Source organism: Heterodontus francisci, chromosome 25, assembly GCF_036365525.1.
Source record: "Heterodontus francisci isolate sHetFra1 chromosome 25, sHetFra1.hap1, whole genome shotgun sequence".
Taxonomy (NCBI): domain Eukaryota; kingdom Metazoa; phylum Chordata; class Chondrichthyes; order Heterodontiformes; family Heterodontidae; genus Heterodontus; species Heterodontus francisci.
The window spans coordinates 42,586,661-42,603,197 of NC_090395.1; the positions used below are offsets into that span (position 1 = coordinate 42,586,661).

At 42.9% G+C, this 16,537-nt stretch overlaps 1 protein-coding gene across 4 annotated transcripts in view; it reads left to right on the plus strand.

The window, feature by feature from the left end:
* The first annotated feature begins 1,123 nt into the window (after positions 1 to 1,123).
* Positions 1,124 to 16,537, plus strand: part of LOC137383847 (ladinin-1-like) — a 143,117-nt gene continuing 127,703 nt past the window's right edge. For all 4 annotated transcript variants that reach the window (XM_068057147.1, XM_068057149.1, XM_068057148.1 and 1 more), the window contains exons 1-2: positions 1,124 to 1,211; positions 1,291 to 1,380. In XM_068057147.1, the coding sequence (XP_067913248.1) occupies positions 1,189 to 1,211; positions 1,291 to 1,380 (113 nt within the window). In that variant the 5' untranslated portion in view covers positions 1,124 to 1,188. The remainder of the gene's footprint in view (positions 1,212 to 1,290; positions 1,381 to 16,537) is intronic.

Genomic DNA, 16,537 nt, shown 5'->3' on the forward strand with positions numbered 1-16,537 from the left:
AGTCGGGACATTTCCCTCTGTCTCTCTCTCGCCCTCTGAACACCTTTGTGGATGAAGAACCTCTTGATGTTCTCCTTCATCCAGAAGGTGGGCAGATCCATCTCAATAACCCCTTCCCCCAACCGGCAGATGGTGGTCTGAATCCTTCCTCAACTCCTCCTCCTGATGGTGCCCAGAGTCTTCCACTCCCACTGACTGCCCTAGACAGTTCACATGGGTTTGCCACACACGACAGAGTTCCTTTGCACCCTTCACAAACTCCCTCCGACCCATGAAAGTTGAGGCCCATGTAATTCGATGCAGCTCCGATTTAGGAGGAAGTGTTTATTACTGCTAAGGCTTTTTTCATTTTTAATCTGGAGCTAATGGATATTGGCAAGTCTCATATTTCCTCTTTATTCATTTAGTGTGAGACTCATTCATTTTGTTTTAACAACAGAACCTATTTTGCTGAATCTCAAACTGATCCATGGTATTTAAATGAATCTGTAATCTGTCTCTCCATTTTAGCTCATTTCTAACAACTCTGCACTATGGCCATTAACAGACTGGATTGACACTCGCCAATGAAGATTTACTTTTTAAAGAAAGAATAGTCCTTGGCAAAGTTGCAATGAACAGTAAGAAATACACAATTATATAAAGGATTCAGTTATGCAGCCAAATTAAAATTTGGTCACATCACAGGTAGAATGCAACCTGCAATGAATATAGACAAGTGGTAACAACTATATATTGTATCCGTTCATCTGTCAACAGATGATTCTGCATTTATTTGCTTGATATTTATTAGTTTACAAAAGGCATTCACCAGAATTTTGGAACAGGCACCTGTTCATTTGCATACGAGATTGCTGCGATTACAGACTGTTCCAATAGGTAAGACAACCATCCTGGTAACTAGTTTGAAGTATTGCATTTTTCTCAATCAATTCCAGAATTAGCTTTTGTAACTATTGTCAAAGACAAAGTGATGAAACGCTATGCTATGTGTCATTGAAGAAATTACCACGTTACCCGCTGTTTGTGGAATCATGCTGTACCCCCTCTGTAGGAAAATGGATCAGCCCCTGTTAAACCTGTATGTAGTTTTGGGCAGTCAACCTGTTACTGGCATTCACCATTCTACCCTTACATATGTAAATGCACATGCTTATTGGTGGCTAAAAAAGCAGAGCAAACTAAGAGATGAGGAAAACATTTAAACTGAGGTGTGTAGCAAGTTTGAATTTAACTTCAGCAAATTATGCTTGTTTGGATAATTTTATACATTGAAATATGCTCTTCCAGGTTAAAGAGTAACTGCAATGGAAATGTAGGGGACGAGACCTTAACTGGACTTCACACGGCAGAAGGAGAGCACGATTGTGTCTCCACAAGGTAATTACTAGATTATTTCTGCAAACAATGCATTTTCCCAGTAATGTTTTCCTATGTGGTGTGATAATATCTATATTTAGGGCTTGAACTTCAAATACATCAAAGTATATTATTGAATCTATTTCCTGTAACTAAAATCTTTGATATTCAGGAGAAAGAAACATTCTGGTTGTGTTCAAATATGTAGGAAAATGTCATTAATTTGCATACTCGTGTTTTAAGATGAATCTATTTTACTTTATAATAAGACATAAAATGAAGCTTAAACAGCTAACAATAATTGCAATCCAGGATTGTTACAAAATATATTTAAAAAACTCTCATTTTTAAATGTAAATTTAAAAATATATATTTGATCAAACTATTTCCAAAATTAATTCTTTGTGATAAAAACAAGAAATGCTGGAAATACTCAGCAGGTCTGGCAGCATCTGTGGAGAGAGAAGCAAAGTTAACGTTTCAGGTCGGTGACCCTTCATCAGAACTGGCAAAGGTTAGAAATGTGATAGGTTTTAAGCAAATAAAGTGGGGGTGGGGCAAGAGATAACAAAAGTAAAGGTGTTGATGGGACAGAGGGTCACAAAGAAGTGACAGGGCCCTCAACCGTGTCCGGCCCATTTCTTGCGCCTCTACCCTCACCCCTTCCCCTCCTTCCCAGAACCACAACAGGATTCTCCTTGTCCTCACTTTCCACCCCACCAGCCTCCACATCGAAAGGAACATCCTCCACCATTTCCGCCACATCCAGCGTGATGCCACTACCAAACGTATCTTCCTCTCCCCTCCCCTCCCCTGTAAGCATTCCAAAGGGATCATTCCCTCCGTGACATCCTGGTCCACTCCTCCATTACCCCCAACACCTCGTCCCCTTCCCATGGCACATTCCCATGCAATCGCAGGAGGTGTAACACCTGCACTTTTACCTCCTCAATCCCCACTATCCAAGGCCCCAAACACTCCTTTCAGGCGAAGCAGTGATTTACTTGCACTTCTTTCAATTTAGTATACTGTATTCGCTGCTCACAATGTGGTCTCCTTTACATTGGGGAGACCAAACGCAGATTGGGTGACCGCTTTGGGGAACACCTCCGCTCAGTCCGAAAGCATGACCCTGAGCTTCCGGTTGCTAGCCATTTCAACACACCCCCCTGCTCTCATGCCCACATATTTGTTCTGGACTTGCTGCTGTGTTCCAGTGAACATCAACGCAAGCTCGAGGAACAGCACCTCATTTACCGTTTAGGCCCGCTACAGCTTGTTGGACTGAACAATGAGTTCAATAATTTCAGAGCATGACGGGCCCCCCTTTAAATTTTTAGTTATTTTTTGTTTGTTTATTTTATGTTTTCTTTTTTCATTTTTCTTTTTGTTTTATTTTAGTTTGTTTCATCATTCATTTTTCTTACCATGTTTTTTTTCATGTGTGTGCTTTGGGCTAGGGCGGTTCATTTTTCTGTCCATTAACATCCTCTCTGCACTGACACTTTGTCTTTCAGTACACCATTAACATACCATTTGCCTTTGTTCCAAGACCTTCTGGTCAGTTATTCTTAGTGACCCAGTACTATCAACACCTTTATTTTTGTTATCTCTTGCCCCACCCCCGCTTTATTTGCCTAAAACCTATTACATTTCTAGCCTTTGCCAATTCTGATGAAGGGTCACTGACCTGAAACGTTAACTCTGCTTCTCTCACCACAGATGCTGCCAGACCTGCTGAGTATTTCCAACATTTCTTATTTTTATCTCAGATTTCCAGTATCTGCAGTATTTTGCTTTTATTTTAGTTCTTTGTGAACTGCAAGAATATCAATTATGAACTTTTCCACATTATATTACATCTCTAAGGATAAATATGTCCAGAACAGTAACTGCTTGATTCCCAATCTACCATTGGGATAGTGAGAAAATTAAATGAGATTCACATGACACCTTGCATATACAGCAAATTCTTTTCCTGTTAATAATTTTATAAACAGTTGGTGTGAGTCCAAAATGGATTAACATTACCAAAAAAAAATTGGCAGGAGAAACCCCACTAAACAACAGATTTTTCAAAGTTTTCATTTTTCTTAATCAGATTCAAACTGACAGTAGATAAATACATATATCATATATCATACAATGTGCTACAAAGAGGATCCATCATGAGGAGCCCGAGATATCATTTAAGCGGACTGACCTGATGATACATGAGCAATGAGCATACATACAAGCTACAGTCAGCTCAATGAATGAGACAGGGATTGTTTTGCGGAGCGTCTCATCTGATTATAACACATGCTTGGTAACTAATTAACATGATAAAAATATGTGATCTAAATATGTATGTAGCTATGTTGACTCTGTATAGAGGGGTAATACAATTAGATTGTCCTAGTTTTTGCTAGAGTCTCATCAAACTGGAATGTTGTCCAGTACTATTTGTGGTACACAGTGCTGATACAGCTGTACCCAAGTGTCATCCCCCAATCACAGCAGAACTATTTGCTAACAGAAAAACAATTTGACCACACTATTAAAACTTGCTGAGCTTTAAAGGCTTTATGATTCCTCAAGGGAAACATTCAAAATCCACTCTTTTCAGTGCAAGGTAATGTTATTCCCATTCACTGACAAGGCCCTCTGTGGCCACTTCCTTGTATCTTCACACCCACCACATCCCCATACTCTGTTCCAACTCCACATCCTTCTGTATCTGTCCATGCAAAAAGCCTACTCTCAAATGCATTTTTACACTTCCAACTGCAAAGTTTTTATCCCTCTATCTCTGCAGCTGTCAGTTTGCCCAATCACTGCCTCCCCTTCCAGCTTTAATGACCTTATCTCCAGCAAAATCTTCAATATCTTCCATCTCAGCCATTTTCCCTGCAATAGCTTCCATCTTCTCTTCCTCAAGCTCAATGAGTGCAGACCTGCATGAATTTGTACACATCTGGCATAGCCATCCTTCACAGATTTGGCAAGATTATGTCAAACTCTAGCAAGCCTTGTTCTTCTCTGCCAAAACTGACCACTATTCTCGGGTCATTCTGGAAAGCAAAGATAACCTCCCACTTCCTTTCTCCGTTATCAACTATCTGCTGAAATCCCCTCTCCCCTGCTTCCTCCATCCTCACCTTTCAAAGCAACTCTTAAGTAAAAGTAGGGAAAATCGCAAGATATTCTATAAGTATATCAATGGGAAGAGGATAACCAGGGAAAGAGTAGGACCCATTAGGGACCAAGGGGGAAATCTGTGGGTGGAGCCAGAGGACATTGGTAGGGTGTTGAACGAATACGTCACATCTGTCTTCACCCAAGAGAATGAGGATGTAGATATGGAACTCAGAGAGAGAGAGACTGTGAGGTTCTTGAGCAAATTGTCATAGGGAGTGACAAGGTATTGGAGGTTTTGGCAGGCTTAAAAGTGGACAAATCTCCAGGTCCGGACGATTTGTGTCCCAGGATGCTGTGGGAGGCGAGGGTGGAGATTGCAGGGGCTCTGACCCAAATTTTTAATTCCTCTCTGGCCACGGGGGAGGTGCCAGAGGACTGGAGAACAGCTAATATAGTCCCTCTATTTAACAAAGGTTGTAGAGATAAGCCAGGGAACTACAGACCAGTGAGCCTCATGTCAGTGGTAGGGAAACTATTGGAGAAAATTCTGAAGGAGAGAATCTATCTTCACTTGGAGAGGCAACATTTGATTAGGAATAGTCAGCATGGCTTTGTCAGAGGGAGGTCGTGCCTAACAAATTTGATTGAATTTTTTGAGCATGTGATCAGGTGTGCAGATGAGGGTAGTGCAGTTGATGTAGTTTACATGGATTTCAGCAAAGCCTTAGACAAGGTCCCACATGGAAGACTTATCAAGAAAGCAAATGCACATGGGATACAGGGTGACTTGATCAGGTGGATTCAAAATTGGCTTAGCTGTAGGAGACAGAGTGATGACAGACAGATGACAGACGGCTGTTTTAGTGACTGGAAGCCAGTGTCCAGTGGCGTACCACAGGGATCTGTGCTGGGTCCCCTATTGTTTGTCATTTATATAAACGACATAGATGACTATGTGGGGGGTAGGGTCAATAAGTTCGCGGATGACGCAAAGATTGGCCGAGTGGTTAATAGTGAGGTTGAGTGTCTTGGGTTACAGGAAGATATAGACGGGATGGTCAAATGAGCAGAAAAGTGGCAGATGGAATTTAACCCTTAAAAGTGTGAGGTGATACACTTTGGAAGGAGTAATGTGACACGGAAGTATTCAATGAATGGCCTGACACTGGGAAGTTCCGAGGAACAAAGGGACCTTTGCGTGTTTGTCCATAGATTTCTAAAGGCAGAAGGGCAGGTTAATAGGGTGGTGAATAAGGCATATGGGACACTTGCCTTTATCAATCGAGGCATAGATTACAAAAGCAAGGAGGTCATGTTGGAGTTGTAAGGCCACAGCTGCAGTACTGTGTGCAATTCTGGTCGCCATATTATAGGACAGATGTGATTGCACTGGAGGGGGTGCAGAGGCGATTCACCAGGATGGTGCCTGGGATAGAACATTTAAGCTACGAAGAGAGGTTGGATAGGCTTGGGTTGTTTTCGCTGGAGCAGAGAAGACTGAGGGGTCACCTGATCGAGGTGTACATGATTATGAGGGGCATGGACAGGGTGGATAGGGAACAGTTGTTCCCATTAGTTGACGGGTCTGTTACGAGGGGACACAAGTTTAAGGTGAGGGGCAGAAGGTTTAAGGGGGTTTTGAGGAAGAACTTTTTTACCCAGAGGGTGGTGATGGTCTGGAATGCACTGCCTGGGAGGGTGGTGGAGGTGGGTTGCCTCACATCCTTTAAAAAGTACCTGGATGAGCACTTGGCACATCATAACATTCAAGGCTATGGGCCAAGTGCTGGCAAATGGGATTAGGTGGACAGGTCAGGTGTCTTTAATGCATCGGTGCAGACTTGATGGGCCGAAGGGCCTCTTCTGCACTGTATTATTCTGTGGTTCTGTAAAAATGAATGGACTTTTTGTCATCAAGGTAATATCCATCCATTTGTCCACCTTTGTTTCTGCTCCACTTTTCCCTTGCCCATTAAGTCAATTTTAATCAAAGGACACCCTTGCCCATTAAGTCAATTTTACTCAAAGGACACCCTTGCCCTGAAACCCCTGCCCTCACTTCACTTCCCTCTCTAAGTGAAGCCAGACCATCTGTTGCAATGACTTTGTTTCCCACCCCCGCACAGTCAATGCAACAGTCCTCTATCCTCCATCCTTGGCCTCATCCCCTTCCTAAAATGCCCTCATCTACATGCATCTGCAGACAGGAGTCAGCTTCCACATTTACATTGGTAATACCCTGCTCTACCTCTCCACCAACTATCTCGGCTCCTTCATCGTCTGTGTCTGGTTAGACTGTTTGTCTTGTATGCAGTGTTGGATGAGCCGCAATTTTACCCAGCTGAACACTGGTACCAACCAAAAACTCTATCTCATGTCAATTCCATCTCCCACCAGCCATTGTTTCTGGCTTAACTGTTCTACCTTGAGCTAAGCTTTCGATCCTATCCTCTCCACCATAATGACTACCTACTTCCACCTCTGTAATATTGCCTAACTGCATGCTACCTCATCCCATCTACTACTGAAATCCTCATTATATGCTTTTATTACATGTGGCCTTGATTATTCCAATGTTCTCCTGACAAAGCTTATGAACTCCACCCTTGATAAACCTCAATTCATCCAAAGCTCTGCTGTCCGTATCCTATCCTGATTGTTCATCATCCCTGTGCTCCCTGACCTCTGGTCTATCAATGCCTCAAATTTAAAATTCAATCCTCGTGTTTAAATCCCTGCATCTTTTAAGACCTTAAAACTGAGTTCATTGACCAAGCTTTGGGTCATTCCTCTTAATATCTCTTTTTTTGACAATGACCAGTTTTTTTGATTACACCTCTCTGAAGAGTGATTTTTGAGCTAACCTTTGGATAGATCATGGTCTGGTTGCTTTATTGAATATTGATAAATCCAATGAAATGTATTATTTCTATAATGTTTTAGATTAAAGGTCTATCACATCTGAAGTTTAAAATGAAGCAGAATACAGCATTTTACAGGCATAATTTCACAAGAAAGCATGCCTCCAGGTTTCACTTCCATAGCTTGATAATTTTATATCGCTCATTGTGAAATGCCATGTCCCAGTTTCTGATCCAGACTGCAAACTTTCCAGATCCTTCTATAATAGTTCTACTTGCTTTCTCTCATTTATAGTATTCCCAATTTGGTATCGTTAGCCTACTTGGAGAGCTTTGATACCATTACTTCCTCCAAGTCATTAATATATATTGAAACAGCCCCAAAACTGATCTCTATGGTATAACAATAACAGCTTTTATATAATGCCTTCAGAATAGTATAACATCCCGAGCCACTTCACAGCAGTATAATCAGACAAGAATTGATACAAGCCAAAGAAGGGATATTAGAACAGGTAACTAAATGCTTGCTCAAAGGCATAGTTTTAAGGAGTGTTTTATAGGAGAAGAGAGAAGTGGAGAGACGGAAAAGTTTAGGGAAGAATTTCAGAGCTTACGGTCTGGATAGTTGAAGGCATGGCCCCCAAGGGTGGGGAGAAGGGAGTGTGGAATACACAATAGACCAGAGTTGGAAGAATGCTGAGTTCTTGAAGGGTTTTAGGGCTGGAGCTGGTAGGATAAAGTGAGGTTATTGAGAGTTTTGAAGATGAGACTTCTTTCCATGTTAATGCAGTTTTGTTCACAATTACCCTTTTCATTCTCTGACTCAATCTTTTAATCACATCAAAAGCTTTCCCTTATCCTGTGCCTTTTCCCCTGAACAAATAACCTCCTATGTCAAAAAATGTGCTGAAGTATCAAGATATTAAATTTGAATTATCCTTTGGTTATATTCTGTTATATCCTTCAAAGACTCAATTAGATGTTTCAAGCAAAATCTTGTTTCAACCACCATTATGTACTGCAGCTTTGGTGAATGCCAACAATCTCACATTGCTTATCGCACAATGACATAGAGTCATAATGGCACAGAAGGAGGCCATTCGGCCTATCGAGTCTATGCCGGCTCTCCTAAAGCAATCCATCAGTCCCATTCCCCTGTTTTTTCCCCGTAGCCCTGCAAATGTATTTCATTCATGTGCCCATTCAATTTTCTTTTGAAATCATTTATTGTCTCTGCCTCCACCACCCTCATAGGCAATGAGTTCCAGGTCACTACCACTCGCTGCATAAAAAAGTTCTTCCTCACATCCCCTCTGCATCTCTTGCCCAAAGCCTTAAGTTTGTGTCTCCTCGTCTTTGCAGCATCAGCTAATGTGAACAGATTTTCTTTGCCTATCCTATCTAAACCTGTCATAATCTGCACACCTCTATTAAATCTCCCCTCAATCTCCATTGCTTCAAGAAGAACAATCCCAGCTTTTCCAACCTAACCTTGTTGCTAAAATCCCTCAACCCTGGAACCGTTCTGGTCAATCACCTATGCACCCTCACATTCTTTCTAAAGTGTGGTCACCAGAACTGGACGAAATATTCCCAGTTGTGGACTAACCAAAGCTTTTTAAAGGTGCAGCATAACTTCCCTGCTTTGTACTCAATACCTCTATTTATGGAGCCCAAGATCTCATATGCTTTGCTAACTACTACTACTCTCTCAATAGATCCTGGTGCCTTCAAAGATTGATGCAGATGCATCCCCAATTCCCTCTGTCCCTGCACACTCTTTATAACTGTGCCCTTTCAAATGAGCCACATTGTTGTAGAAAGTCATTGCAGACTCCAGGTGCAGACTCCAGACATATGAAGGGTTACAGAAAATTTTCCAAGTTTCAAAGCATCAATGCAGAGGTGGAAATCCTGGTTTCTAATTCTCTTTGAACCATAAAATGAAAGTACAGCATGGTGAATATGTGACATTAATGTTCTTGATCAAGCGTCTAAGAAGCAGGGCTCATAAGCATGTTCATTTTTAAGTAAATGACTGTAATAAACTATTTTAACAGTTAATTGGAACAATAATTATGTAATATTTATGTACCTTTTGCACAGCTTTACAAATAAAGTAATTTTATTCCAAAAGTTCTTAAATGTGAAACTAAAAATGAATCAAATGTTAACTGGCACTATGTGACAATTGAGAAGGAAACCTAGCAGTACAGTGCTTGTGGGTCTTGTGTATTAAGCAAAGAGGGATACTTGAAGCCTGGGCCTCTATTCTACAGAAATGATTGATGATTTCTCCCCTAATGGTCATTCCTATTGCGATGAAGGGCTTTCAAAGAGAGGGAACTGCTGAGCTAATACTTGAAATCTTTGATGGTTTCATTTTATGTTGTTCAAGATCATAGGTTAATATTTTTGTGGTTGAGTGAGAAATGTTGCCTCTTGATGGCAGTATAACAGCTCTGAACATATTCCTCTTTTTGTTATTCCTTCATGGGATATGGGCGTCGCTGGCTAGGACAACATTTATTGCCCATAGCAAGTTAGACTGAAAGAAGAATTACCAGCTATTTGGGGAGTTTTCAGGCAACCATTGTTCCTGGAAAATACCTGCTCTGAAATTCCCCCTTTTACAAAAATTGGAAAGCAGGCTGAGAAGTTGGCATTGTGGCGTGTGTTATATTTGCCCTTATCACAAACTTCCATGTTTTTTTTATTGGGATGATAACATTTTTATATTTAAAAACATTTTTCTTTAGACGTTGTAGACACTAGCAGAAATTTCATTCAGATTGTGTATTTTTTCAGGTGTTTTTATGATGTTTGAGTTCCAAAGTGCCCAAATTCATTAGCCTTTTTGATAGGGTTATTTTTTTTTCTTGTATTTCAATAACTATAGTCTTTTACTAAGAAAATTGTTTTCTGTCTCAGTGTTTATTAGCTTTAATAGAAGTGTACTGGGGAATGATTCTGATTATTGTTCCTTTAAGCAGTCAGATTGTATTTGGCATTAGAGAGCAACTTTATGATTGTTTTCTGATTGGTAGATTTTTTTGCTGATGTTTATTAGTGAATGAGGGTCAGGTGATATGTTGTTTACATTGAAATATAGGGAGATAGAGTGAGACGAAGGCCAGAAGTTTACACCCTCAGAGAGGAGGATGTCCCGCACAAGGCCAATTAAGGGCCGGGGGAGTGTAAAATCCTGGCGTAGCCCGCTAGGCCTGATGGAGGCGGGCTTGCCCCCAACTTTTTGGCCAGTGGGTGGGGCCTCCCTCCCAACATAATATTTCACCCTCAGGCTTCAAAATTTGGTTCTGTAGCACTACAGGGATCGGGTAATGAAAAATAATGGCTGGAGGTCTGCTCCCAATGACCACGAGTACAACCTGTACCAAGCACAATATTTTGAAGGGCCCTAGAGCGGGTGTGATTCAGCTGTTGAAAGGTGCTGCCATTCAACTTTCAGCTGAAATGCTTTTGACTGTCTCTTTTCTGGTGCAAAGTAAGTGGAAATTCAGTTTAGTTGAGGAATGGCAGAAATTGTTGCAGTCAGGAGGGAATGATGCTGAAATTTTGGAAGTAGTGATTTGAAAGGCCTCTGAGTTTGCTGCCTGTACCTAGTCATGGGGGTTATAGTTGCAGTTCCTCTTCTGTTACATCATCACAGGGAGATGGAGCAGAGGCTGTAGAGAGGAGAAGCTTTTGCAGAGGGAGGAGGAGTAGGGATCTCAGTTGGAGGCCTTGCCCACCTAGGGTCTTCAGAGAGAACCTCTACCTCCACCTCAGCCAGGAGCAGTGTCTGCGGCAGCTACACTTCACCAAGGAGATGGTCACAGAATTGCTCCATCTCCTTGGACTGGACCTATAATCACAGAATAGGGCGAGGACAGTGCTGTCAGTGGCCGTCTAGGTCAATGTGACCCCTCAGTTTCTATGCTGGCAGATTTTACCATGCTAGAGCTGGCAATATCATCACCATCTTTCAGTTCACCGTCAATCGCTCATCAGGGAGGTCACCAAAGCCCTGTATGCAAGAAAAGGGGACTTCATTGTCATCTTTCTAAACAGAGAGAAACAGGTGGAGCAGGCATGTGGCTTTGCCAGAGTAATGAGTTTCCTCATGACGCAGGGAGCCATTGACTGCATGCATGTGGCCTTATAGGTGTCGCATCTCAATGGGGAGATATTCCACAATCATAAAGGGTTCCACTCCCTGAACGTGTAGTTGGTGTGCAACCATGGCCAGAACATAATGCTGATGAATGCCTGCTATCCTGGCGGCAGTCAAAATGCTTTCATCCTGCGCCTGTCAGTCATTCCAACCATCTTTGAGACACAACATAGAACCAGGGGATGGCTTAGCAGTGACGAGGGCTACCCTCTCTGCACATGGCTGATGAATTCCCTCCACCACCCGATCATGCATGGACAGTGCTCCTATAATGGCAAGTGTGCTGCAACCAGGAGCATCGTGGAGCAGACCCTGGGTGTCCTGAAGCAACAATTCCACTGTCTGGACCACTCAGCAGGCGCCCTCTAGCACTCAACAGAGCAATCTACCGATTAGGCACACTACAGCCTGCCGGACTGAACATTGAGTTCAATCATTTCAGAGCATGACAGCACCTCATTTTACTTTCGTTTTTAGTTGTTTTTTCTTTGTTACATTTTTTACAACCCTTTTTTTTTTGCATTTATTTCATTTCATCTTAGTTTGTTCAGTTTGCTTACCCATTGTTTTTTTTCATGTTTGCACTTGCTGCTGTTCGATATTCAGTCCGTTAACACCTTTTCTGTGCTAATGCTTTGTCTTTCAACACGCCATTTGCCTTTGCTCCATGACCTTTTGGTCAGCTATGTGGCCTTGTCCAATCTACACCTTCTCCTTTGTTATCTCTTGCCCCACCCCCACCTCACTTGCTCATAACCTGTGACATTTTTAATATTTGTCAGTTCCGAAGAAAGGTCACTGACCCGAAACGTTAACTCTGCTTCTCTTTCCACAGATGCTGCCAGACCTGCTGAGTGGTTACAGCATTTCTTGTTTTTATTTCAGATTTCCAGCATCCACAGTATTTTGCTTTTATTATTAGAGCAATCTCCTTGTTTGTGGTGCTCTGCCGCATCCTACAGAAACTGGCCATCATGAGGGAGCATTCCTTGCCACCAGGGCTTCGGCAACCACTTCAGGGGGAAGAAAAAGAGGAGGAGGGGAGGGGAAGAGGAGGAAGCAAAGGAGGAGGAGGAACGGAGGAGCCACCTGGCACATCATCACTCCGGATGGGCTCTCAGTGAGCACCTCATCAGACTCTGATTTCCCTGAAAGATTGACATGAAAAATGACCTGATTGCCATTGTTTCACAACTTCCCACCTTTCCATCCCTCTGTTAGAAACCATCACAGCATCTTCCTGGCCAAAATGCTGAAATAAAAGACACCATAAAACAAACATTCCATACCAACTTTTTTCAACAACATTTCCAATAATATAAACACAACTCAACTATTCATGCTTGGGAATTCCCTTAGTGCCTGTCTTGCTGGTGTCTTTGCCTGACTTAGAGCTCCTACACAGTGCTATCCCTGTGGCTGGTTGGTGGAAGGCTCCACTCCACTGGGGACACTGTAGATGGCCTTGCAGGATAACCTCAAGCAACAATCGGCCTTGAGGATCCCACTTCAGACTGCACTGTCTCGGCATGGGCTGCAGGAGTCTTGGCTGGCTGGCTGACAGGCAACAACAGGGGAATTGGTGGAACGACAATGGTGGGAGCACGGATGCTGTCATCCTGAGAAAGGACAATAATCTGCTGGAGCACAGGTTAATGGAATGCTGTGGGATCCTGCATGGTTCTTGAGCACTGGTATCTGCAGCCATGATGACAGCAGTCTGAGCCTGCATGGCACCAAGCTGGGCTTGCATGGCAGCAGACAGCGATGTTATGACCTCAGTCTGAGCTTCCATTGCAGCACCTAGACATTGGGTGGCTTCTGCTTGTGCTGCAGTGGAAGCTGTGACATTGGTCATCTGACGTTGCATTAGAATTCAGTTTGCCACCACTTCTACAATGGAAAGGATGGGCTCCAAACTCTGTGTGAAGCCCTGTACAAAGTTGGAGCCAGACTCCTCCAGGCTCCTTGCCAGTGATAACAGACTCTTTGGCAGGCCTGCCAATGCACCAAGTGTTTCAATGTGCATGCCCATCTGTCTTTTTCTTTAGATTGCCCCATCAAAGTCCTCATCTGAGTGCTCTTCAGCAGAACTGCTCTGCGACCTCATCCTCCAGTGAGCTGCTACACATACTATCATTTTCCTCTGACCTTGCTGCAGCCCATTCATGCCTTGTTTCTCACCACATGCAGATCCCACCTCTGTACTACCTGCTAAGCTACATGCGGTGCCAATATTTGAGCTGGGGGTGTCAGGTTAAGTGACGGTGCCTCTTCCTCAGAGATCTGCTGTTCCTCTGGGCCTTTATCTTCAGGCACCACTGGATAGCCAGGTGGCAGGCCTCGGATATCTGAAAACATAAATATATAATGGGAAGGTTGGGATGAGGGAAGGCAGCGTGGGTGGAAAGCAAGAAGTCCATGGTTACATCATCTGCAGCTTGTACTTCATACCAGGTTGCAGGATGAGCGTGAAGTGGGATTTCAGAAGGTGCATTAGGCAGGAACATACCATCATCCTCATTTCTTAAAGCCAGCCTTTAAGGGAGGTGCATTTTGGCTTCAGCAATGTCGCTTGCCCCGGCTTCAGTGACAGCTGTGCCAATAATGCCGAGTATCAGCTCCTCCAAGGGTCCCCGCTGGTTCTTTGCTGCTGCCTCCTGTAATGTGCCACCTTGTCCTGCAAGGGGTTGGGGTGGTGGGGGGGGAAGATTGTTAGTGAGTGTGTTGCAATGTGTTTGGGTGATGTTTCTGTCATGGATAAATAGCTGGAAGTATGTGGAAACTGAGATGTGGGCGTCAGGCTTGCAGCAGTGGTAAGTGCATAAGGAGGAGGTAGAGCATATGAATGTTAGGTATGAGTTCTGATTGCTAGAAATTGCAGATGGGTGAGTCATGGGGATGCGAAGCATTGAGACTGGTATGAGGCTAGTGCTGCAGTTGGTCGAAGATGACATTTGAAGATGCGTTCACTGACTTTGACCACTTATGTGAGGTCATTGAACTTTTTCTGACACTGCAGCTGGGTCCTCGAGGCCAGACTCCTGGCATTGACCTCCAAGGCTATCTGCTCTCACTGCCTTTGCAGGGTATGTCTGGAGGAACTTCCGGTCTCCTGCAAAAAGATGGCCTCACTCCTCTTTCCACCTACTGCACTCAGCCTCCAGGAATGCAGTTGACAACCTAGCAACCCTCTCTCTGGCCTGCTTCTCCATTGCTTTAGTTTCTTCCTCCTCAGAAAGTCTTTCTCAGCCACATGCAGCACATGCTGCAGCCAAAATGCACCTCCCTTTAAGGCTGACTTTAAGAAGTGCAGGCTCGGTTTAATTGATGCTTGGCTAACATGAACCTGGGCCCCCTGTGGAGCATGCAGCCACTCAGCAACATGTTGAGTGCTGGGCTGTACACCACAATCATGGTGATTAGCATGCAGCAGGAAGTTTCTGTGCTGCCTACATCACTTCCATTGAGTACAGGGTAATCGCACATCACGATCCCCAAACCTGTGAATGGGCCTTGTCAGACTTTTTCCCCCAACTTCCTTCTTATCTCTGGTGCATGATTTGGATATTTAGATCACATTGTATCTTTAAACTCTTAAAAATTGTTACGACTGAGGCGGGAGGAGTGCACTGTTAATTCAGTCCCACTACTCCACAGGACACCACATATGTTTGACTGTTTCAATAAGTGGGAAAATGTAATCAGATACACAATTTTTCCCGGAATTGAACACACTAGCCAGGTTTTATTAATGAACAACAAAATAAACAGTTTATTGTAGAACAAGTCTTAACTAGTGATGAAGTAAAACATAAACACACAGATTAAAACTTTTAAAGTCCCAACATTAAATTTGAAAGTCCCCTTTTTTACCTTAGCAACTCATACTCATGCACACTCACAGGGTATATGTATATGTATACCAGTTAACCGAAAAAATAAAAAGGGATTTTTGGATCAGAGCTCTGTTACAGACAAAAAGTGCTTGCGTTGATTACTTGCTAGTTTTTGAAGAAAACAGCAGATGAGATATGTTGTTCCAAAACTGGCAGATAGTCTAACTTCCGAGTACACGTAGACAGGTCACTAGAATCTTTAGAACAGTTATTTTCAGGCAGCGCTGAGATTTATTTTTAATAGGCTTTCTACAAATACAGGGAACAAGATGAATTTACACAGTGGGTTTCTCAGGGTCTTTCAGGTTTTGCTGGAAAATGAAGCTGGGTTATGGTCTTCTCTTCTTCCTTGGAATTCTCTCCTTCTTCTGCAGCAGACTTGATGTTATTTCATTCCGGAAGGTAAAACACACACGGACACTGACACACAACCATAAAACTTGAGTTTTTCTGCACTCCTAGGTGCTCTGCTGCTACTGGGCTTGTCCAGTCAAGGGAATGCTTATCACTTCTCTGCCCCTGTCACCATGGTTTCTGTTCTATCTTTAACTTGAGTCGTGTGACAACCGGTAACATTGTTGCCACCAGTTCCTTCAGTGCCCCCTTGATGGCTTCCTTTTTCTAAAAAAAACCTGGTCCAACATTTATTCAGTTTAACTATAAATTCTTTAAAAAATATTTTTAACAAAAAACAGAATCACTTTCATAACAATATGCTTAAACGCTTTGGGATATGAGCATTGCTGGCAAGGCCAGCATTTATTGCCCATCCCTTACTGCCCTTGAGCAGGTGGCTGTGAGCCACCTACAACAAAATGGCTTGCTAGGCCATTTCAGAGGACAGTTAAGAGCCAACCACATTGGTGATGGTCTACAGTCACATGAAGGCCAGACTGGGTAAGGACGGCAGATTTCTTCTCCTAAAGGACATTAGTGAGCTGAACTGGTCTCCAGCTTAGGGTCTTATTCACAAATATTTGTGAAATGTGAGGAATGGAAAACTAAAATGTGAGAAAGTGAATATATAATCATAAAGAAAGAAAGACTTGCATTTATTTGGCAACATTCATGTCTACCAGACAGCAAATAGAGTACTTTTGAAGTGTAGGCACTGTTATAAT